The 23,995-nt window shown below is 38.1% G+C and overlaps 1 protein-coding gene across 4 annotated transcripts in view; it reads right to left on the reverse strand.

Moving 5' to 3' along the window:
• Positions 1 to 23,995, reverse strand: part of LOC117328226 (CCR4-NOT transcription complex subunit 6-like) — a 68,116-nt gene that overhangs the window by 12,644 nt on the left and 31,477 nt on the right. For 2 of the 4 annotated variants that reach the window (XR_004532928.1, XM_033885680.1), the window contains exons 1-3: positions 18,319 to 22,058; positions 11,003 to 11,071; positions 3,305 to 3,462 (exon numbers count right to left, since the gene is read on the reverse strand). Coding sequence is in view for 3 of the 4 variants with exons in the window: in XM_033885680.1 (XP_033741571.1) it covers positions 3,305 to 3,462; positions 11,003 to 11,071; positions 18,319 to 19,834 (1,743 nt within the window). In the remaining variant the exon portion in view is untranslated. Of the gene's footprint in view, positions 1 to 3,304; positions 3,463 to 11,002; positions 11,072 to 18,318; positions 22,059 to 23,995 lie in introns of those variants that run through there. The other 2 variants (XM_033885700.1, XM_033885692.1) reach the window with 1 other exon arrangement.

Consider the following 23,995-nt stretch of genomic DNA (forward strand, 5'->3'; position numbering starts at 1 on the left):
AAGGTACCTGACACACAGAAAATTAATATATTCTCTGGGGCATAGATAGAGGGACCAACCAACTTCCATGGCATAGATAGATGTAGGAATAACCGACCTCTAAGGCACACATTGAGAGAACAACCAACCTTCTCTTAAGGCATAGACAGAGGGAACAACAAACATCAAAGGAATTAGTAGTGGAATAAACCAACCTTCTCTTAGATAGAGGGAACAACCAACCTTCTCTTAGATAGAGGGAACAACCAACCTTATGAGGGAACAACCAACCTTATGAGGGAACAACCAACCTTATGAGGGAACAACCAACCTTCTCTAAGATAGAGGTAACAACCAACCTTCTCTAAGATAGAGGTAACAACCAACCTTCTCTAAGATAGAGGTAACAACCAACCTTATGAGGGAACAACCAACCTTCTCTAAGATAGAGGGAACAACCAACCTTCTCTGAAACAGAGGTAACAACCAACCTTATGAGGGAACAACCAACCTTCTCTAAGACAGAGGGAACAACCAACCTTCTCTAAGATAGAGGTAACAACCAACCTTCTCTAAGACAGAGGGAACAACCAACCTTCTCTAAGATAGAGGTAACAACCAACCTTCTCTAAGACAGAGGGAACAACCAACCTTCTCTAAGACAGAGGGAACAACCAACCTTCTCTAAGACAGAGGGAACAACCAACCTTCTCTAAGACAGAGGGAACAACCAACCTTCTCTAAGACAGAGGGAACAACCAACCTTCTCTTAGATAGAGGGAACAACCAACCTTCTCTGATGTAATACAGTTGAACTTCCCTAACCGATCATGCACAGCACATGGATTTTTGGCCAGGTTGGTGAGGGTTCAGTTTTGAAAAGTGATCCATTTTGAAGAGTCAGGATCCGGATATAATATTGATTGGATGACAATTCATATTTTTGAAGTGTTAATATTATGGACAAAGGTGTGCCGGCATATAGTCAACAAGGAAACAAAAGCACTGCCAATGTGGACAGAGGTGAAACAGGTAAACAGGAGGAAAGTAAATACATGAGAGGCAATGCCAAATTTAAGGAAAATAAACATACATCAGTTACCTCAAATACCTATGTTCCCTGTGTTAAATACCTGTGTTCCCGATGTTAAATACCTGTGTTCCCGATGTTAAATACCTGTGTTCCCGATGTTAAATACCTGTGTTCCCAGTGTTAAATACCTATGTTCCCAGTGTTAAATACCTGTGTTCCCGATGTTAAATACATGTGTTCCTGATGTTAAATACCTGTGTTCCCTGTGTTAAATATCTGTGTTCCCTGTGTTAAATACCTGTATTCCTCGTGATGAATACTTGTGTTCCCTGTGTTAAATACCTGTGTTCCCCATGTTAAATACCTGTGGTCCCCATGTTAAATACCCATGTTCCCCGTGATGAATACCTGTGTTCCCTGTGTTCCCTGTGTTAAATATCTGTGTTCCCTGTGTTAAATACCTGTATTCCTCGTGATGAATACTTGTGTTCCCAATGTTAAATACCTGTATTCCCTGTGTTAAATACCTGTGTTCCCAATGTTAATACATGTGTTCCCTGTGTTAAATACCTGTGTTCCCTGTGTTAAATACCTGCAGTGATGGATACAGAAAATTGTGTAACTGAGGGTATGCCCCCATCAAATTGAAAAAGATGGGGGCTCTTGATCATGACTATAAAATTGGATCTGTTTTAAAGTACTATTACATTTTAAGAATGACTTATTGCATCATTTCCTTTAAATAATTGCTATTCATAGCTGCTGAAAACAATTTATTTGGTACAATAAAACTTGGCAATAACAGTTTCTTTATATGCAGAACTTTTAAAAGAAAGACTGAATATCATATGCTAACAGATTTTTTTCATTCGGAAAATGATCAAACAAAAATTGATGTTAATGTATAATGAACATCAAACTAGATCTACATGGAAATCATGTTTTCGTTGGTTTTTTTGTTTTGCAGAATGTTCCTTATTCGTATCTTTTCTTGTTGTGTCCGCTGCTGTGTCTTTATAATGTTCGGTGTTTTTATCAGGCCTACTCTCTACATCATGATCATGATGATTCTAAAGAAACGTTATATTTCTTTATGTGTGGAGGTGGCTTTTGCCATGTTTGGGTTATTAAAGGTCACATAAGCGCTTGGATTTTCGTCATATTTTTAAGCGTTCTTGCGACTCAAGGGGAGTAACTCTAATTACGACTTCCGCCTAAATCATGTTTGTTGTAAAGACGACACCAAAACGGTATTGTACTTACTATAATTTCGTTTGATTGATAGAAACATGTTTAAAAATATTATTAAACACATCTTGTACCCGCGTTATGTTGATACATATGCGGGTCACACTAGTGTTTTTGCGTGAATTGGCCCCCACTTATATTCTGCAAGTGGGGGCAAAACGTAAATTTAGGGGGATTTTAACGATCCCGCGCCCTGGATCTTTCACTGTACCTGTGTTCCCCATGTTAAATACCTGTGTTCCCCGTGATGAATACCTGTGTTCCCTGTGTTAAATACCTGTGTTCCCCATGTTAAATACCTATGTTCCCCGTGATGAATACCTGTGTTCCCTGTGTTAAATACCTGTGTTCCCCATGTTAATACCTGTGTTCCCTGTGTTAAATACCTGTATTCCTCGTGATGAATACTTGTGTTCCCAATGTTAAATACCTGTGTTCCCCATGTTAAATACCTGTGTTCCCCATGTTAAATACCTGTGTTCCCTGTGTTAAATACCTGTGTTCCCCATGTTAAATACATGTGTTCCTGATGTTAAATACCTGTGTTCCCCATGTTAAATACCTGTGTTCCCCGTGATGAATACCTGTGTTCCCCATGTTAAATACCTGTGTTCCCCATGTTAAATACCCATGTTCCCCGTGATGAATACCTGTGTTCCCCATGTTAAATACCTGTGTTCCCCATGTTAAATACCTGTGTTCCCCGTGATGAATACCTGTGTTCCCTGTGTTAAATATCTCTGTTCCCTGTGTTAAATACCTCTATTCCCTGTGTCAAATAAAATTTCATTTCCCCAGAAGATTATCTAGTGACCTTTCAGGAAACCTAGCTAATGATCTTTATTACAAGTACATAATCCAGAGAACTTTATTCCAAGAAAACAATCAAGTGACCTTTATTCCACGAAGATAATTCAGTGACTGGTTTTCCAAACAGGAAACCTAATGAGCTTCATTATAAGTATAAATGTTATCAGGTATAAGTAGAGTGACAGAACAAGAGATAAAGGAAAACATGGGGTGGCTGTAATGACAAGGACTCACCTGTAGACAGATGATATCTGCAGCACAATGTTTGATCTCCTCCATGATGCCCTTCTTCCTGTACTCCCAGTTGAGGGCCCATGAGGGGCAGTACCCGTACAGCTGTCTTGTGCAGTATTTATCACAAAGTACATTGTAGCACATCACAGTGAAGATGGCTGCAACATAAACAATAGATATAAATGTCATGGGTAGCATAAAATCATTGAATTGTACACATGAACAGAACTACTGTATTATTACTTTGACATACCAGTCACTGGTAACTACAGTATAGTTTGACATACCAGTCACTGGTAAATACTGTATTCTTACTTTGACATACCAGTCACTGGAAACTACGGTATTCTTACTTTGACATACTAGTCACTGGTAACTACAGTATTCTTACATTGACATCGTGTTTTATTATCATTATTTTTTTGTTGTTATTTTTTCTGCAGACCAGGTACTATTTTTAATGGCAGACGTATAATTACTCATGGAATATTTTTAATGAGTGTCGACCATTTCAAGTTAATAGACCTATCTTAAAATTGTAATATTTTAATAAATAATTAAATTTGTTTTCATTTCATAAAAACTTCTAGACTCATTTCATAAAATCTCATATGAAATGAAAACTCATTTAAGATCCTATATGTGTATGGTTTCATTCAGGTATCTGCAACAACTACTAAGTTAAACCCAAAACATGGTGTTATTGACCAGATTTGGCATATGACCATAAACTGTAACCTTGTCTATGACCTCATGAATGTATATATATATAGATATGTATTTTATATGGTAGAGGTCTATAATAACAAACAAATAGAAAGCTGGAACTAGAATCTGAAAAGTTGAATGTGAGTTAAGGCTGTAGGTTCCTAGATTTGTTTATGCTGTGGTATAAACCACACCTTTTAACCTTGAACAGATTTATACATTATAGATAGTGTGAAGGAATTCATCACTGTACATACTGTACACAGATATCCTTTACTGTAAGGTATATCAATACACGCTATCAGGCATTCATTAGCAATGAAACAAAGGTAATACATAATGCTTGCTTATTTTTTACTGACCCCGATAGGTTGTTAAAGGGACAAAAAATTACCTGATCTGTGTGGTCAGTGTAAGGAAGGTCAAGTGATTTAACTGACCATCAAGCAATAAACAGTAGGACTACATGCCTAATTTATCCTGTACTCTGTCCAGTCACTATATACATTAACCAAACAAGGAAAATCGGTAACACTGAAAGCAGATATCAAAATACTTATATTACACCCATACAGGTCTTTGCCCTTAAGCATGATCAGTACATCAGAAACTTAGTGTCAGTATATATGTAGATATTATTATATGTAGTGTCAGTATATATGTAGATATTATTATATGTAGTGTCAGTATATATGTAGATATTATTATATGTAGTGTCAGTATATATGTAGATATTATTATATGTTGTGTCAGTATATATGTAGATAATATTATATGTTGTGTCAGTATATATGTAGATATTATTATATGTAGTGTCAGTATATATGTAGATATTATTATATGTTGTGTCAGTATATATGTAGATAATATTATATGTTGTGTCAGTATATATGTAGATATTATTATATGTAGTGTCAGTATATATGTAGATATTATTATATGTAGTGTCATGACAGTATATATGTAGTTATTATTATATGTTGTGTCAGTATATATGTAGATAATATTATATGTTGTGTCAGTATATATGTAGATATTATTATATGTAGTGTCAGTATATATGTAGTTATTATTATATGTTGTGTCAGTATATATGTAGATATTATTATATGTTGTGTCAGTATATATGTAGATAATATTATATGTAGTGTCAGTATATATGTAGATATTATTATATGTAGTGTCAGTATATATGTAGATAATATTATATGTAGTGTCAGTATATATGTAGTTATTATTATATGTTGTGTCAGTATATATGTAGATAATATTATATGTAGTGTCAGTATATATGTAGATAATATTATATGTTGTGTCAGTATATATGTAGATAATATTATATGTAGTGTCAGTATATATGTAGTTATTATTATATGTTGTGTCAGTATATATGTAGATAATATTATATGTTGTGTCAGTATATATGTAGATAATATTATATGTTGTGTCAGTATAAATGTAGATATTATCAATGTTATCTTGTTTACTGTTTTGTATTCAATGCTATTAGTTACCATAAAGGTAACAAGCCTTCTTTAACTCAGTACCTATAACACAAATCCGTACCTACACAAATCCGTACCTATAACACAAATCCCTACGATATACCTATAACACAAATTGTAAGTGCGTCAATACCACTGGCACTGACTGCACACATACACACACATATACAGTTATGTACCACTGGCACTGACTGCACACATACACACACACACATATACAGTTATGTATGTAGGTAAGGCTTACAGCAAGCTGTATCCTTTATATCTACCAGGGTATGTAGTTTTAATCTGTGATATAATGAACAAAGGATGTGAAAAGGTATGGGGTCAACTAACAGACCACTTGTGTTCTCTCTGGGTAAAAATACTACAGTTTCCTCATGATCAAACAGAGAACTCCTTGCATCCCGACCAACAAAAGTGATTAATAATTACAAACTGATATATAGCTTGTGTCACAATCGTTTCCAAAGTTGATAAAGTTTCTTCTTTAAATTTTATAGAAAGCTACCAGTATATTCAAACGGCAACAATTCCAAGGCCAAGGGAATTAAGATTGCTATTTTGGTGTTCAGGACAGTTCCCCCATGTCATAATTGAAATAACATAGAATTACATTTGTATACATTTGTTACTTCTATAATTTGATGACATAAAATATATTTCAATAATTTTTCTTTTAACTCTTCCATATGAATTTTGATATTTATCTTGTTGATAGTCTCTTTTATAGAACCCTAAGACCCAACACCACTGAACTGAATCGTTTAATTAATGGTCATTCATTTACTTCATTGAGCCAATACAGCACTTCCTGATTTAAATTGTTCATTAAGATTTATAACACTATGGCTGTGTACAGAGTTCTGAGATCCCTTCTGATGAAACAAAGATGTGTTTGAATTGTGATCATATTATTCTCCTCCATATCCTCATCCCATATAGCTGTCACCCTCCATATCCTCATCCCATATAGCTGTCACCCTCCATATCCTCATCCCATATAGCTGTCAGCCACTATATCCTCATCCCATATAGCTGTCACCCTCTATATCCTCATCCCAAATAGGTGTCACCCACCATATCCTCATCCCATATAGCTGTCACCCTCCATATCCTCATCCCATATAGCTGTCACCCTCCATATCCTCATCTCATATAGCTGTCACCCTCCATATCCTCATCCCATATAGCTGTCACCCTCCATATCCTCATCCCATATAGTTGTCACCCTCCATATCCTCATCCCATAAAGCTGTCACCCTCCATATCCTCATCCCATATAGCTGTCACCCTCCATATCCTCATCCCATATAGCTGTCACCCTCCATATCCTCATACCATATAGCTGTCACCCTCCATATCCTCATTCCATATAGCTGTCACCCTCCATACCTCATCCCATGTAACTATCACCCTCCTTATCCTCATCCCATAAAGCTGTCACCCTCCATATCCTCATCCCATATAGCTGTCACCCTCCATATCCTCATCCCATAAAGCTGTCACCCTCCATATCCTCATCCCATATAGCTGTCACCCTCCATATCCTCATCCCATATAGCTGTCACCCTCCATATCCTCATCCCATATAGCTGTCACCCTCCATATCCTCATACCATATAGCTGTCACCCTCCATATCCTCATACCATATAGCTGTTACCCACCATATCCTCATCCCATATAGCTGTCACCCTCCATATCTCATCCCATGTAACTATCACCCTCCATATCCTCATCCCATATAGCTGTCACCCTCCATATCCTCATCCCATATAGCTGTCACCCTCCATATCCTCATTCCATATAGCTGTCACCCTCCATACCTCATCCTATGTAACTATCACCCTCCTTATCCTCATTTCATAGTATCTGTCACCCTCCATATTCTCTATATTCTCTTTCCATAATATAGATGTCACCTTCCATAATTTCATCCCATATAGCATCCCTACACTTTCTACAGTGTGAACCTCCCATCCCTTGTCAGAATTCTCCTGTAAGTGTAATAGTATGCCCTGCACCCATTATTCTCTATTTCAGAAAAACCAATAAGGACTAATTCTATTGCCTCAATATTTTAATAGTCTTAACACATTAGAAACTTCTGATGTAAGCTGACACAAATCATTATCACACAGAACTAGCGGTGACAGCATTGTCCCACAGTTGGGAGTATTAATGTGTTTGAACTTAAAAGACCTGTACAACAGCTTATGTTTGACCTTAAATGACCTGTACAACAGTTTATGTTTGACCTTAAATGACCTGTACAGCAGCTTATGTTTGACCTTAAATGACCTGTACAACAGTTTATGTTTGACCTTAAATGACCTGTACAGCAGCTTATGTTTGACATTAAATGACCTGTACAACAGTTTATGTTTGACCTTAAATGACCTGTACATCAGCTTATGTTTGACCTTAAATGAACTGTACAGAAGCTTATGTTTGACCTTAATGACCTGTACAACATCCTACAGTGTACCCTATGTAGCTTTGAAGTCCCACTGGTAACACCTGACAGACTCTGTACCTAAATACCTCCTTTCTCATACCTCTTCTAGCCCAACCCTTCACTCCATAAACTGACACAGATTTAAATATGACCTCACCACTTCCAGCCTCATGCGGTGGTTATCATGTAGGACTATTAATTACATAAAAACATGTAAGCCTAAAACTCTGTGTGTGTGTGTAACCATTGTAGGTTAATAGATTACTGGTGTACATCCTCACCAACCTCTCCACTTGTCAGTGTTTTCCTGCAAACCATTATAGAGTTTTATTAAGCTGCCAGTCAAAGTCAACATTGTTGCAAATTCCTAAAATTCTTGAATAATTTTTGTTGCTTTGCCATAAAAAACAAGCATTCCCATAAAAACTATTTACACTCCCCCATTAGATAATGTTTAAAATGTATTCTGTACCAAAAGAAACCACTAATTACAGAATAAAATGTCATCAGGTCTTTTACTGTGCATCACAACAGGCTAATTATCATCAAATATTGTTGTGTTCTAAATTATCCAAGGTTTATAAATTTCCTTGATTTGATATCTGCATATGTATATGGTTTTTTCATAAGATTTTTTCTAGATTATTTAGTGGCAATATATATATATATAAAAAAGAAAGAAAAACATTCTGTCCAAAACATTTGAATTACATTTCTATGTAAAATATATGTACATGTACATATAAAGGTGATGATCATGATATGACTGTTTCTCAGTGGGTTTAATTTCTGGCTACCTCATCATGTGGAACTGCATAATGACAGTGACTATACCCTCCAGCCATATCTGTCCTCTTGGCCAGAGCTAGTGTAATGACCATCAAACCAAGAATGTAAGGGTTAACATTCCAATGCCATAAAACTGTACCCTGAACACACCCCACATCAGTTAGGCCATCTGTAATATCACTGTAGTTTTGACATGGTTTGACACCTCAAATAATCGTCACTAGATTTCATCTCTAAGGATATCACCTGCTTTTCGTGATGATATATATAGAAAGTTTGTGGTGCATCCCCACAGCTACAATATCATCACCGGATCACCGTCTGGTATGTTAATTATGCTCCTCTACATTTTTTGTAACCTTTTTTTCTTTATGTTTGATGTTTTCAATAGACTGTGTGTATGTTTTATGTGAATGTAAAAAAAAAAATAAAAAAATCAGTCAACAAAATAAATAGTTGAATAAAACATTCCTCATATAAAAAATGTAATTTCAAATTAACTGAAAACTCTGTTGAAATGTGCATAAGGGGTATCAGTATATAAAATAAATTCAACATTAATTTGATAATCATTATCATTACACATAGCAATTATACACCTAACACCATTGAATTGACAAAACCTATTTATAAAACCCAACTTTTTTTGTTTAAGCAACAGGAAGCAATCCCACACTCCCTTCGCCACCTACTCCCAGATGACTGTAGTGACCATGTGTTGCATGGCTACACCTCAAAATATATGTGCATGCCTACAATTTGTTTTGACCCTGACAAGAATTGTTGAATAACACAGCTTATCCTAATTGCATCTGCTCTCAATCCTGACTACATGTAAACCCAGTCCATGACCCTGCTGCACCTGTATACCACAGGAAACAACCTGAACCAAGCAGCTCAGTACAGGCCAGATTAGACACATCGCATTATAACATCAAATATAGTAATAATCTGAGATGGGATTATTGTTATGTTGTATGTTATGTTCTAAATCAATACTTTTACTGTATTCAAGCTATCAAAATAATGAGTCACCATTGAACTTTTTGTGTTTTTGATTCATGCCATTAAATATTCCTGACCTTGGCACAGAGGACAGTTGATATACAAATGTATACTGTTTGTATACTCCTGACCTTGACTGAGAGGACAGTTGATATACAAATGTATACTGCTTGTATACTCCTGACCTTGACTGAGAGGACAGTTGATATACAAATGTATACTGCTTGTATACTCCTGACCTTGACTGAGAGGACAGTTGATATACAAATGTATACTTTGTATACTCCTGACGTTGACTGAGAGGACAGTTGATATACAAATGTATACTTTGTATACTCCTGACCTTGACTGAGAGGACAGTTGATATACAAATGTATACTGTTTGTATACTCCTGACCTTGACTGAGAGGACAGTTGATATACAAATGTATACTGTTTGTATACTCCTGACCTTGACTGAGAGGACAGTTGATATACAAATGTATACTGTTCGTATATTAATGACCTTGATGAGAGGACAGTTGATATACAAATGTATACTTTGTATACTCCTGACCTTGACTGAGAGGACAGTTGATATACAAATGTATACTGTTTGTATACTCCTGACCTTGACTGAGAGGACAGTTGATATACAAATGTATACTGTTTGTATACTCCTGACCTTGACTGAGAGGACAGTTGATATACAAATGTATACTGTTTTATTTTACACAATTTGTCCGAGAGGTATAACTAATATACAGATGTTGCCTGAGAAGTATTTCTAACCTTGATCCAGGGGTACATATGATTTATATGTGTAGCAAGCTTTATTCTGAATGTCAAAAAACAAAAACAGCTTCTTCAGTTTTCTTGTTTCATTAATGTGTTTGTTAAAATAACTGCTGACTCTAGTAAAATTTAATCAACAAATATTTTTAAAATGCTAAGCATGACAACAGTCGTCGGTGCTTATATATAATATGAACACAGACAAATGCAAGGTAAGGGATGGGTGGTACAAACTTCAGAACCGTATCACGCATTTCATTAGTAACAATTTATCATCTGTCAGATAGCTCTCCTCACAACTACCTACAGGCAGTATATATTTACCTTCACCCATTGCAGACCCATCAACATTAGATTAATCACAGCTTTAAAACAATTCTAAGTTGTTTTTTAAAGTTTGCCTTATCTAAATTTACTCATGAAATTCAAATAATTGTAGGAGTGAACTAGTCTCTCACCTGTTGGTCTGTTCCTTTCAGAATTGGCTAACCATACCCACTGTCGACTAGGCGGCTGAGTGGAATTGACTGAAATGACAATAACAATACATATCAAAATGAGAATGTAATTAATTTATGAAACACTTACTTCACTTACAAATGTTATGAAGTCTCACAAAGTCCCTTGTTTCACCACAGCAATAAACAGTACACTCTTCCATAGGGTGGGATGCACTATAACATACTTGAAGAAGGGTTATTTTTTGGTTTTGTGCCTTTGGCAGTTCTCATTGTTCAAGATACTCTGAAAGTGATCTGTAATGCCTTGGGAGAAGGCATCCATTAAAGTACTATTGGAAAAAAGAAATTCATGCTTTCTTCAGGAGGTCCAGGCTAGCCTAGATCAATGTGCCAGTGCCCGATTGGCCCCCTTACGGATCAGATTAATTTGTCACCAATTTCTACTCTCATCTATAAATAGGTTGACAGGGTAGGAATAAAGAAAGTGATGTCTGGGACAGTATCAAACATACACACGAAGTAAAGAGGTAACTCCTCTTGTGATTTTATCACAAAGCTGCTAGTGGAAATGCAAAACAAACCTTTGAGAACTTCCAAAACTTCTAAAAGACCCTGCAGCTCAGGAAGTCAGAATGAGCTGAATGTTCAGTTAGATCAAGGTCATATGATATAATCCTGTACTTGTTTATATATATGGACCAATGTGGGGGTAAGGGCCATGTAGTAGTCCATAGGGACTTATTTGGAGCTTGAGGCTAGGCTCATCTACTAGTCTCTGATCTATAGGGACCAAGCTTAACTAGTCTATAGGGACCAATTTGGGGACTAGGTTAATGTACTTATCTATAGGGGTGGGGGCAATGTGGGGCTACAAGACTCATAATGCACAAGGCTATAGGGGGTCAATGTGGGGGCTGATCCTGTTACAGTCTATAGAGGCCAATCAGGGGGCTAGGACCCTGTTAGTCTATAGAGGCCCAATGTGGGGGGCTAGGACCCTGTTAGTCTATAGAGGCCCAATGTGGGGGCTAGGATCCTGTTAGTCTATAGAGGCCCAATGTGGGGGCTAGGATCCTGTTAGTCTATAGAGGCCCAATGTGGGGGCTAGGATCCCGTTACAGTCTATAGAGGCCCAATGTGGGGGGCTAGGATCCTGTTAGTCTATAGAGGCCCAATGTGGGGGGCTAGGATCCCGTTACAGTCTATAGAGGCCCAATGTGGGGGGCTAGGATCCTGTTAGTCTATAGAGGCCCAATGTGGGGGGCTAGGATCCTGTTAGTCTATAGAGGCCCAATGTGGGGGGCTAGGATCCTGTTACAGTCTATAGAGGCCCAATGTGGGGGGCTAGGATTCTGTTACAGTCTATAGAGGCCCAATGTGGGGGCTAGGATTCTGTTACAGTCTATAGAGGCCCAATGTGGGGGGCTAGGATCCTGTTACAGTCTATAGAGGCCCAATGTGGGGGCTAGGATCCTGTTACAGTCTATAGAGGCCCAATGTGGGGGGCTAGGATCCTGTTACAGTCTATAGAGGCCCAATGTGGGGGGCTAGGATTCTGTTACAGTCTATAGAGGCCCAATGTGGGGGCTAGGATTCTGTTAGTCTATAGAGGCCCAATGTGGGGGCTAGGATCCCGTTACAGTCTATAGAGGCCCAATGTGGGGGGCTAGGATCCTGTTACAGTCTATAGAGGCCCAATGTGGGGGCTAGGATTCTGTTACAGTCTATAGAGGCCCAATGTGGGGGGCTAGGATTCTGTTACAGTCTATAGAGGCCCAATGTGGGGGCTAGGATCCTGTTACAGTCTATAGAGGCCCAATGTGGGGGCTAGGATTCTGTTACAGTCTATAGAGGCCCAATGTGGGGGGCTAGGATCCTGTTACAGTCTATAGAGGCCCAATGTGGGGGGCTAGGATCCTGTTACAGTCTATAGAGGCCCAATGTGGGGGCTAGGATCCCGTTACAGTCTATAGAGGCCCAATGTGGGGGCTAGGATCCTGTTACAGTCTATAGAGGCCCAATGTTGGGGCTAGGATTCTGTTAGTCTATAGAGGCCCAATGTGGGGGCTAGGATTCTGTTACAGTCTATAGAGGCCCAATGTGGGGGGCTAGGATTCTGTTACAGTCTATAGAGGCCCAATGTGGGGGGCTAGGATTCTGTTACAGTCTATAGAGGCCCAATGTGGGAGGCTAGGATCCCGTTACAGTCTATAGAGGCCAATGTGGGGGGCTAGGATCCTGTTAGTCTATAGAGGCCCAATGTGGGGGGCTAGGATCCCGTTACAGTCTATAGAGGCCCAATGTGGGAGGCTAGGATCCCGTTACAGTCTATAGAGGCCCAATGTGGGGGGCTAGGATCCTGTTAGTCTATAGAGGCCCAATGTGGGGGCTAGGATTCTGTTACAGTCTATAGAGGCCCAATGTGGGGGGCTAGGATTCTGCTCGTCAAGTTCTATCAACATTTATATTAAACCATGCATGGTGATAAGATCTGGTATCAGGTGCCTGCTCCAGATGACAGCCCAGATAATGATATTTAAACTCTCAATACACAAAGAAAAAAACATGTACACAACATAGTTTATCAAATCTCCATCCACAAAAAAACAATGCCCCGAGAGTCCTGATGTGTATATGGCAGAGGTCAGTGTAGGACACCACCGACATGTGTCAGTGACATGCTATATGGACCTATACCTATCAGCATGTATAATATGTATATCAATCATACAACAGCTGCTGTTCAAAGTTACATCAAAAGGGGGGAAATTACGCTCTGAATAAATTGAATTTTAATCAAATGTTTCTGAATTAATTGAAACCTGAGCCTCAGATATACAACAGGACAAAGTAAGAATAGTCTTGTTTATGGAAGAAATGAAGAATTTTAACAGGTCTTTATGTGCATGTGCATAAATAATACCTAAACAGCAGGTAGGAGTCAGCCATGCTGAACATGTTGACTTATACTGCCTTTATTGGGAGTCCATGTATAGGTGGGATAAAGGCAACATTTAGTGTCCAGTAATCAATTAAATCATTACAATTATAAATAAAATCTCTCAGCTTAAGTCTACCTTTTGCAGGTGAAGGTACACATGTTAATTAATGCATGATTCTTTGGCCCCCTTAAGACTCAAGAACTCATGTTTATACATGCCCCTGATTATCGGAAAAGAATCACTGAAGCATATGACCAGACTGGCATACACTAATTGACTATCCATTACAAATTAATAAACTTCATTACAACCCCTGGAAACATCAATACATAGGGAGGATGTATTACCTAGGCCATGACAGAATCGATACTACTTACTGTTTTGTTTTGTAGAGAATACTTATTTCAATGTATACTAGCTGGAACACAAACAGTATCACCTACATGACAATAAGTTTGTTTACTGATATAAAAGGTGTCATATGTAAACAGACCAAAGGCAACACGAAGTTTTAAATCAGAATGTAATAAGAACTTAAGGAAATGACTGAAACTGTCAGTCACAAGTTCCATAACAATTAGCTGACTCTATGGGATTAACTATGGATCCCAGTGGTTTTGATGCTTTCTGTTGAATGCCGTGTATTGCAAGAGTAGGACTGAACAGCCAGAAAGAATGACTATCAGTATATTATGCCATAGGATTAAAATAGAGTACAATATAATGGGAAAACTATTGAATATTTATTACATTTCTCCAGAAAATGGACTACTGGTACATGTAGTCTAAAAGAAAGCTGTAAGCCATTCCAATGCTTACTGATCATGAACATCATTTTCATATTCTACTAAAAAAATCATTTTCATATTCTACTAAAAAAAAATATCTTATTTTCATTGTACACAAAATACTTTTATCAAGTGGTAAGTATATATATGATGACTGTTAAAAAAAAAAAAAAGTGAAATTGTTAAATAAGATCTGGAGACCCGACATTGAAGGTATGCATCATGTAGTGGTTCAGCAGCTGAAACAGGAGGTAGAACTGTGGAAAGTTGATCCCTTTAGTAGGAAACCTGCTGAAGGTCTACTAGACTGAACCATTGCTGGTGTCAATATTGATTGGGGATAACAACTTGCTGGGTGTTCCTGCTGCTTAAATACTGTATTCCATCACTCCAGCAACTGTAAGGAAAGCCACACACCCCAGATCAATACAAAACACTCCAGTAAACACCATCTCCTGTACCAGGGTTTGTTCACCTATACCCTAGCACCTCAAGTGAGGCACCAGGGTCTATACATGTACATACACCAACACCCCATGTCAGAAACCAGGGTCTATACATGTACATATATCCATACCCCATGTCAGAAACCAGGGTCTATACATGTACGTATATCCATACCCCATGTCAGAAACCAGGGTCTATACATGTACATACACCCATCACCTCAAGTGAGGCACCAGGGTCTATACATGTATATATATCCACACCCCATGTCAGAAACCAGGGTCTATACATGTACATACACCCACACCCCATGTCAGAAACCAGGGTCTATACATGTACATACACCCACACCCCATGTCAGAAACCAGGGTCTATACATGTACATACACCCACACCCCATGTCAGAAACCAGGGTCTATACATGTACATACACCCACACCCCATGTCAGAAACCAGGGTCTATACATGTACATATACACCCACACCCCATGTCAGAAACCAGGGTCTATACATGTACATACACCCACACCCCATGTCAGAAACCAGGGTCTATACATGTACATACAACCACACCCCATGTCAGAAACCAGGGTCTATACATGTACATACAACCACACCCCATGTCAGAAACCAGGGTCTATACATGTACATACAACCACACCTCATGTCAGAAACCAGGGTCTATACATGTACATACACCCACACCCCATGTCAGAAACCAGGGTCTTTACATGTACATACACCCACACCCCATGTCAGACACCAGGGTCTTTACATGTACATACAACCACACCTCATGTCAGACACCAGGGTCTTTACATGTACATACACCCAGCACCTCAAACCAGGAACAAACCACCAGGCACTAACAAACCTCAAGTTAGGTACCAGCGCCTACTTGGTACTTGTGGTTCAATGTAAAACATTACTTAAGTCAGGTACAAAAGATCTTCACCCTACCACATTTCATCACCCCAACATGATCCACATATAACTACCAACATGTTTATCATAAACACTGAACTCGAAGTACCAGTGTGAATCAAGTTCTGTGCTATATCTTTATATAGATTATTTGGAGCAGGAATCTATCAGCTTGTGGTACTCACAAGTTGTATCTCTACACCAACAAAATCATTCATATATCCTAATGGTTGATGAGGTCATTGTTATTTATCACCAAAATATTATCAAAACAAACAGTGTCTATTAGTTAGCAGACTAAACAATGCAGTGCTGAGAGGTCTAGTCAATAAGGAGTAACAGATGTGTCATACTTAGTGGTCATCATTAATAGGGATTCAGCTACTGAATGAAATCTTCAGGGATTCAGCTGCTGTACGTTACCCGAGGGATTCATCAGCTGAATCCTCAAGTTGTGTACTATACTGGTATATGAGTGATTCAGCTTGGGTAGGAAACATGTGGGACAGATATATGGGACATCCATCAGTGACACTTCTTTGTATCTGTATAACACAACACATGTTACACTTGGCCTAGTTACACAAACTCTATCCCCTGATTACATATACATTTACCTGAATATTTTCTTCTTCATTTCCAAACAGATACCTAGATGTAATTTCATCTTGTCATAATAATCACATCATCACTTTGGCCTCTGTATATAATGGTCAAACAATAACTTACCTGTCTAGATGTATTAGATATAATTTATTTATACCAATACTGAGCTAAGTTTATGTGTAGTAGCCATCAAATGTCTTCCATCAAATGTCTTCACAATATGATAGCCAGCTGATTAAAAAGTACCATTTCATTGTAAGGAAACACATGTATTGACTGTTTCTTTGGTCTAACAAAGTTTAGTGGAATTAAAAAAGTACTTTGTACAAGACATTTCATATATAGATATAAGTTATTTTTAATACTCTGTTTTCTTTGCTGTATTTTCTACCCTAGACTAATATCAACAGATTAGGGATAATGATTCCTCTTTATTGAGGAAATCTGAGCAAAATTTCTTTTCTTCTGGTCCAAGTTCACTAAAATATTGTGATACTGGTGTTAATTGTGTTAATACTGGACATGACAACACCGAAAATTAATACCACTCACAAATATCTGACATTTACACAATTCAACTTCTACCATAGTAAACTAGTGGTAAAACAGAAACTTAGTAAAACTAATGACTTCAAGTTTATGTCTACAGTTCCACTGACCTGGTTTCTAGATTACCCCTGCCATAAGTGTAGCATGCAGCATACAATTATTAATATCACTCAGGCTTGGCTCCCTTTTGTTTTGATCTTGTTCTACTGGCTAACTCTGGATAATGTAATGTACAGATCAGCAATCAAGTCATGTCTGGCTTAAACTCAATGGCTGACTTATGCTAGGTTGTGGACCTAAATCTGTTAAGGTCATTTTATACAGAATAAACATTATTTTTTTGGTTTATCTGAGGTTAGTTTGTTGTCCTTACAAAAGGTAAGATTGTATAACAACAGTAACCATATATCTGACAGGGCGTCATCTGAAATGTCATAATCTGCAATTTCTGTACACGGTATCATGACAATCCACCCTGTCACATTAAACAGGCTAACCAGATTCTTGTTCCAATATATAAAGACAAAGGTTAAACGGAGAGTAGTGAGTACATTTAATTATAAGGATATTTTGTTTGTCTTGGTCAGGAGACTAGAACCCATGGCCTTCTTTACTTCCAAACTCAACTCTTGCCAAGTCAAGCAATACAAAAAGTAGAAGGAAGTAGAAAGGAGATAAAAATATTTTCTTTGTTTTCGTGACATTTGAGTCGATTGAGAGGGCACAACACAAAAACCTCAATATCCTGTACTCAGCTGTAGGGATCTAAATTTCCATCTTAGGATTACAATGAGTTTAATTGTATAATGAATTCAACATAAAGTAAGCAGTTACTTGAATCTTAATTGACAGTACTTTATTTCACCACAGTGCACTTTTCTTTTTTGATAGAGCACATTTGTAACCAATAAAAAGAAGAGTCATACACAAAAAAAAAAAAAAAAAAAGAAGAATCAATTCCCTTTGGTAACAGTTGAAATTAGATAAGTTATGATCATTTATTTTATGATTATTCGATCAAACCAATAGGTGACAATGCCCAAGATATTATACTCACAAGATCTTAGTTGATGTGGGGGGATCATCTGTGTCTTGGGGACATTGGTTGTGTCCAGGGGGTGGCTGTACATAGAAGTGGCAAGGCTGTATACTGGAGGGTAGATGTATGGCCAGTACCAGTGGGGCACCGACATGTGGGACAGGTCTGTCAACGATTCCGAGGAGGGCTCCCCCGAAACACCAGACTGCCACATCAACTCAGACATGGAATGATTCCTGGAAGTTGCATAGTTGTTTTCAGCACTATGTAGCTGACTGATGATGCCTGATGAATCATTAGTGTCTATTAACCAGCTATGATCATAATACACAGTAAATGTTACATCAGTACCCGTCAAATCAACATAAACACTGTCAGGGAACAGGTCTTCACTGGATTTACCTCCCCTTCCAGCAATATCTATATCCAGCAGTTGTCTACCCCTGTCAGATCTTTGGCAATTGTTCTTTGGATTTCTAGATTTGAATGGTTGAGCATTTTTGGATAATTTGGACTGAGCGGGTGGTATGGTAGGTGAGACTTCAGAGGAATCAGTTGTGGTTGTCAAAGATGCCTCATCAGCTTCCGAATCTCGTATAGTAGTAGGTACAGTGAAAGATGCAGGACTTGGTTCCTCACACTCCTGGTCCTCATGGAATTCAAAGGCATTGTCTCCATGGTCATAGTAATACCGACTATTATACAAATCAGATAGACACTGAGGACATTCTGAGGGTGGGCAGTCAAATCGTACCAGGGGACATCCTGTTGTGAACAAAGCCAATTTCTCCAACTCGTCTTTGGACATTCTGGAATTCTCTGAATTTTCGTATGAAACGGACTGATCAGAGTCAGACTGGATTTCAGAACTTGAGATTGTAGATCCATTTTCACTCTCTGTATCTTCTGTTGTAACAGAACTTTTCTCACTGCTATTCAAGTCATTGCATATGACATCAACATTTTCACATTCGATGATGCTCCTGGGTCGAGAGCTGTCCTTTGTGTCAGTGACATAGTTTGCATTATTGAGAACATAATTAGCCACAAGTTTTGAATTTCTGTTTTGGGCACTGTGTGTGAAATTTGTACACCTGTCTTTCTGATGGGACTTCTCTATGACAGAGATTAAGGCACTTAGATGTTTGACATCATTCTTTCGTTTGAGATGTTTGATGTTGGTTGAATTGTCCTCCCTACCTGAAGAACTGTCCCCTTCGTTGTCTATGGATACCTCAACATCCTTACATTTGATTACAGTGTCCGCCAGAGAGCGCTGTTTCTGTCTCAGAGCTGCCTTTAAAGAATCTTTTAGCTGAATGACAATTGGGGTATTGGATTTAGTTGGCTTCTGGCGAGATTTCTGTTTCCATTTGGGGCTATTTCGTGAACGTTCTTTTTGGCACTTTTTACATGCTTGATGAGTTGTAGTGGCAGGACTCTTCCACATGTTTTTAACATAAATGGGTTCTACAGGCTCAACCGCGTCCATTATACTGACCACTTCACGCTTGACCACTGCCATCTTAGCCATGTATATATTTCAAAGACTCACTGACCTTAGAACTGCATTCTGTTGTGACTGGACCCACGTCCCCTTTAGTTATGACAGGACGTGTTCTATCCGCAATGGTTTGCTATATTCACCTGTGTATCATAAGACAAAGGCTTCGGTGTTTCTAGGTAGGAGCATGCCAATAACTCTATTACAATTACGTAGTCTTACACACAACAAGGTCCGTTTTCGTCACTTAAGCCATCAATTCAAACACAAAAAACACTCAATTTGAAGCAGTGGTTCTAAACAAAACCTCCACAAGTTTCACTGACTCAAGTTCAGGTAATGATCACACCAATAACCGTCTCACAGGAACACCAACACATAACATAAAAGTAGACAAAGAGCCAATCCTCAATGGGCACACGATTTGTACACTGACACAGACCTCTCTCCACCCAAGGAGATTTGTCCAATACGTAATGTCTACTTATAGAGTCTGTGTGTTAGATATCCCAATCCTTCAATAGAATCTTACTGAATACTGTGGAAATGAGATCAACATTAGAATTTTGTTAAACGGTGACAATTTCCTGCTCTTTGTTCGGCTAGTGACATGTGCTTTGGTTGAGAGTCCAGTGGACACAAGGCCATTGCCCCGGTAAATATTTAGTCAGAACCTTGATCTGATGAAAATGTCACCAAGTAGTACTAATAAAGTAGTCACCTGTTTAGAAAGTTACATCACATCATTACACATTACTGATGATATCACTGATCATATATGTATTACACACCTCCTTCCAGCCATTTTCTCCGATACCATCCAAGTAAATAGTCCATATCTCAATAAAATCAAATCCAGACTTTTGTTTAGAAAATAAACAGGTATATGGCAGGGTTGAGTGAGGTGAGGTGTCTAGCGTGTTCCCCCAGGGCTGTATCACACAGGGGTTAGAACACCTAGGTAAGGTATACACAGTACTAATAGTGTTGTACACACATGTAGCTCCATTCCCGGTGTGGTTCACGCATGTCTGTGTTCAGTGGCGGGTATATCCATTCAAGTTCAGTAATCTGTGTATGATTAGTTAACCAAGCCTGCAAAAAAGGTCGTATACTGTGATATCCCTCGCCAACAGAGAAAGTCACTGGTTAACAAAGGCCAGGACTGTACACAGTAGTAGTTTACCATACAGGCTTAAAGGCAAATGTTTATGATGATTATCATATACCTGTTAAAGTGTTCACTGCCTATTAACTGTAGATCCTGAGTCAATACTATAAGTCCTTATTCACATGCTACTTTCCTTTTTGTGGACCATGTGCTTTCACAGGCAGTTAGTACACGCTGATTAATTTTATGAATGGCTGTGAGTAGGAGTTGTAGAAGTGTTATCTTATCGGGTGTCAGGAGTTGTAAGATTCTTGACCTTGTACCTGATGACACTCCCCCACACACATTTGACCCCATTGAGGGGCTAGGCTAAGGGAGGGGCAATAGATGAGTAACACTTCACTTCAGGAGATGCATTTTGTCCTGGTACATTCCCCATAACCACACCAGTAAAGCAGCGGTGACGTAGAGCGGTGAGGTGAACAATTACTTCACATACCAACCTTGTTTGCTTAGTAATCCTTTTGTTATCGTTTTGTCTGTTGATCAAAACGAAATATATGTTATTCTCGGAAAAGTCTGGAGAAAGGAGAAAAGAAGCCACTTTGTTGTGATGTATAAGAGCATACACTGGTAGGGCGGCTCATTAATCAGTTATTATGAAGTGTATACATACAGGTAAAGCTGCTCCTTCATTAATCAGTCATTATGATGTGTGGCAGACCAACATGTGCTGGCTATATATATTACCATGTATACATGTGTGTGTCCCTATCTCACCTCTATCTATGGCTTTGATATCCGCATGGGTCCTACACAGGCCCTATACTGATGTGTCCACTCATGGGTTGATGTACTTGCCCCTGAAGATGAGCTTACCTTTGACCATCTATATAACCAGTGGAGGTGTATATGTCCTCTCAGTACACCTTGGCCTTGCTAGCTATGTACTCCTTCGTGTGTACGTCCTATTTCAGACAGTGCTGATGACCACTGTGCACTGCGTTCCTGATAGAATGCCCCTAACTGCCTCCCCTACACAGGTCCTCAGACCCTCAACATCACAAATTCCATGATGGTTCCCATTTGTCATACAACCAGCTCACCATCTCTCTCCAGTGCAGGGGAAATCACCTCAACTTCATGACATCACAAATGCTAATCAACATCTCCAGCATCCATAGCTAGTCACATGACCGACATCATTGCCAAAGAGTAGTGTTCCACTGGTTTTTCTAAACATTAGAGAGTGGTCGTACACAATAACCAATAAACAGCTTTTGTTATTCTTCCAGCCTCTCGGTGAATAGAAAATATTGTCAAATAAAAGGTGGAGTCAATAATTTAAGAACTAGAGCCTTGACTCATCAGCTGACAGGGTGTTATACAACCAAGACTAATGCTGGTTTTGTTTAATCCTAGTTCTGGTGACAATTATTATTAATTCTAATAAAAACACACACTATATAAATCTATAACAAAATATACATATTGATGCTATATATATATATAGGAGCTTTATTTTTCAGGACATCATGTTCCGAGGAAGGCAATATGAGTCAGTACTGTTATGTGTATATAGTAAAGAGCAGGAAATCAATACAGAAGAAGCCCCAACAATATCAAAATGTCATTACAAGATTGATATTGTACTAAACATTTACTATCCTTATCTGGAGTCGGGAAAGCTACAGCTGGCGTGATGGCTTTATATAAGGGCTTTGTCCCTTTCTCAGGTCATCAACATCTATATCACCTTACACAAGCATCTCCTATATAGCTATCTCACACCAAAAGATTAAACTGAATATAGGAACTCCAACAGGCTTCTTTAAACTCAGATATAATGGGAATGAGTTAAGAGACTTGGTTTATCATACCTAAGATTATTGTATTGTACATTTTAAAACCATTTAGATTGCAAGAAAATGACTTTTAACCACATATGTAATGCCATTGTCAGGCAATTATGATTTCGACCTATTTTATTCATTAGGACACTTCATCGTGATTTTGTCCTGTTTTATTCCTCAGGACACTAAATTGTGATTTCGTCCTATACTATTCCTTAGGACACTTAGTTGTAATTTTGTCCTATATTATTCCTTAGGATATATACTGAATTGTGATTTCGTCCTATACTATTCCTTAGGCCACTTACATTGTAGTTGTGATTTCGTCCTATACTATTCCTTAGGATATACTGAATTGTGATTTCGTCCTATACTATTCCTTAGGATATATACTGAATTGTGATTTCGTCCTATACTATTCCTTAGGATATATACTTAATTGTGATTTCGTCCTATACTATTCCTTAGGATATATACTGAATTGTGATTTCGTCCTATACTATTCCTTAGGATATATACTGAATTGTGATTTCGTCCTATACTATTCCTTAGGCCACTTACATTGTAGTTGTGATTTCGTCCTATACTATTCCTTAGGATATATACTGAATTGTGATTTCGTCCTATACTATTCCTTAGGATATATACTGAATTGTGATTTCGTCCTATATTATTCCTTAGGATATATACTGAATTGTGATTTCGTCCTATACTATTCCTTAGGATATATACTGAATTGTGATTTCGTCCTATACTATTCCTTAGGATATATACTGAATTGTGATTTCGTCCTATACTATTCCTTAGGATATATACTTAATTGTGATTTCGTCCTATAGCTATTCCTTAGGATATATACTGAATTGTGATTTCGTCCTATACTATTCCTTAGGATATATACTGAATTGTGATTTCGTCCTATACTATTCCTTAGGCCACTTACATTGTAGTTGTGATTTCGTCCTATACTATTCCTTAGGATATATACTGAATTGTGATTTCGTCCTATACTATTCCTTAGGATATATACTGAATTGTGATTTCGTCCTATACTATTCCTTAGGATATATACTTAATTGTGATTTCGTCCTATACTATTCCTTAGGATATATACTGAATTGTGATTTCGTCCTATATTATTCCTTAGGATATATACTGAATTGTGATTTCGTCCTATACTATTCCTTAGGCCACTTACATTGTAGTTGTGATTTCGTCCTATACTAT

The sequence above is a fragment of the Pecten maximus genome, chromosome 1 (genome assembly GCF_902652985.1).
Source record: "Pecten maximus chromosome 1, xPecMax1.1, whole genome shotgun sequence".
Lineage (NCBI taxonomy): Eukaryota > Metazoa > Mollusca > Bivalvia > Pectinida > Pectinidae > Pecten > Pecten maximus.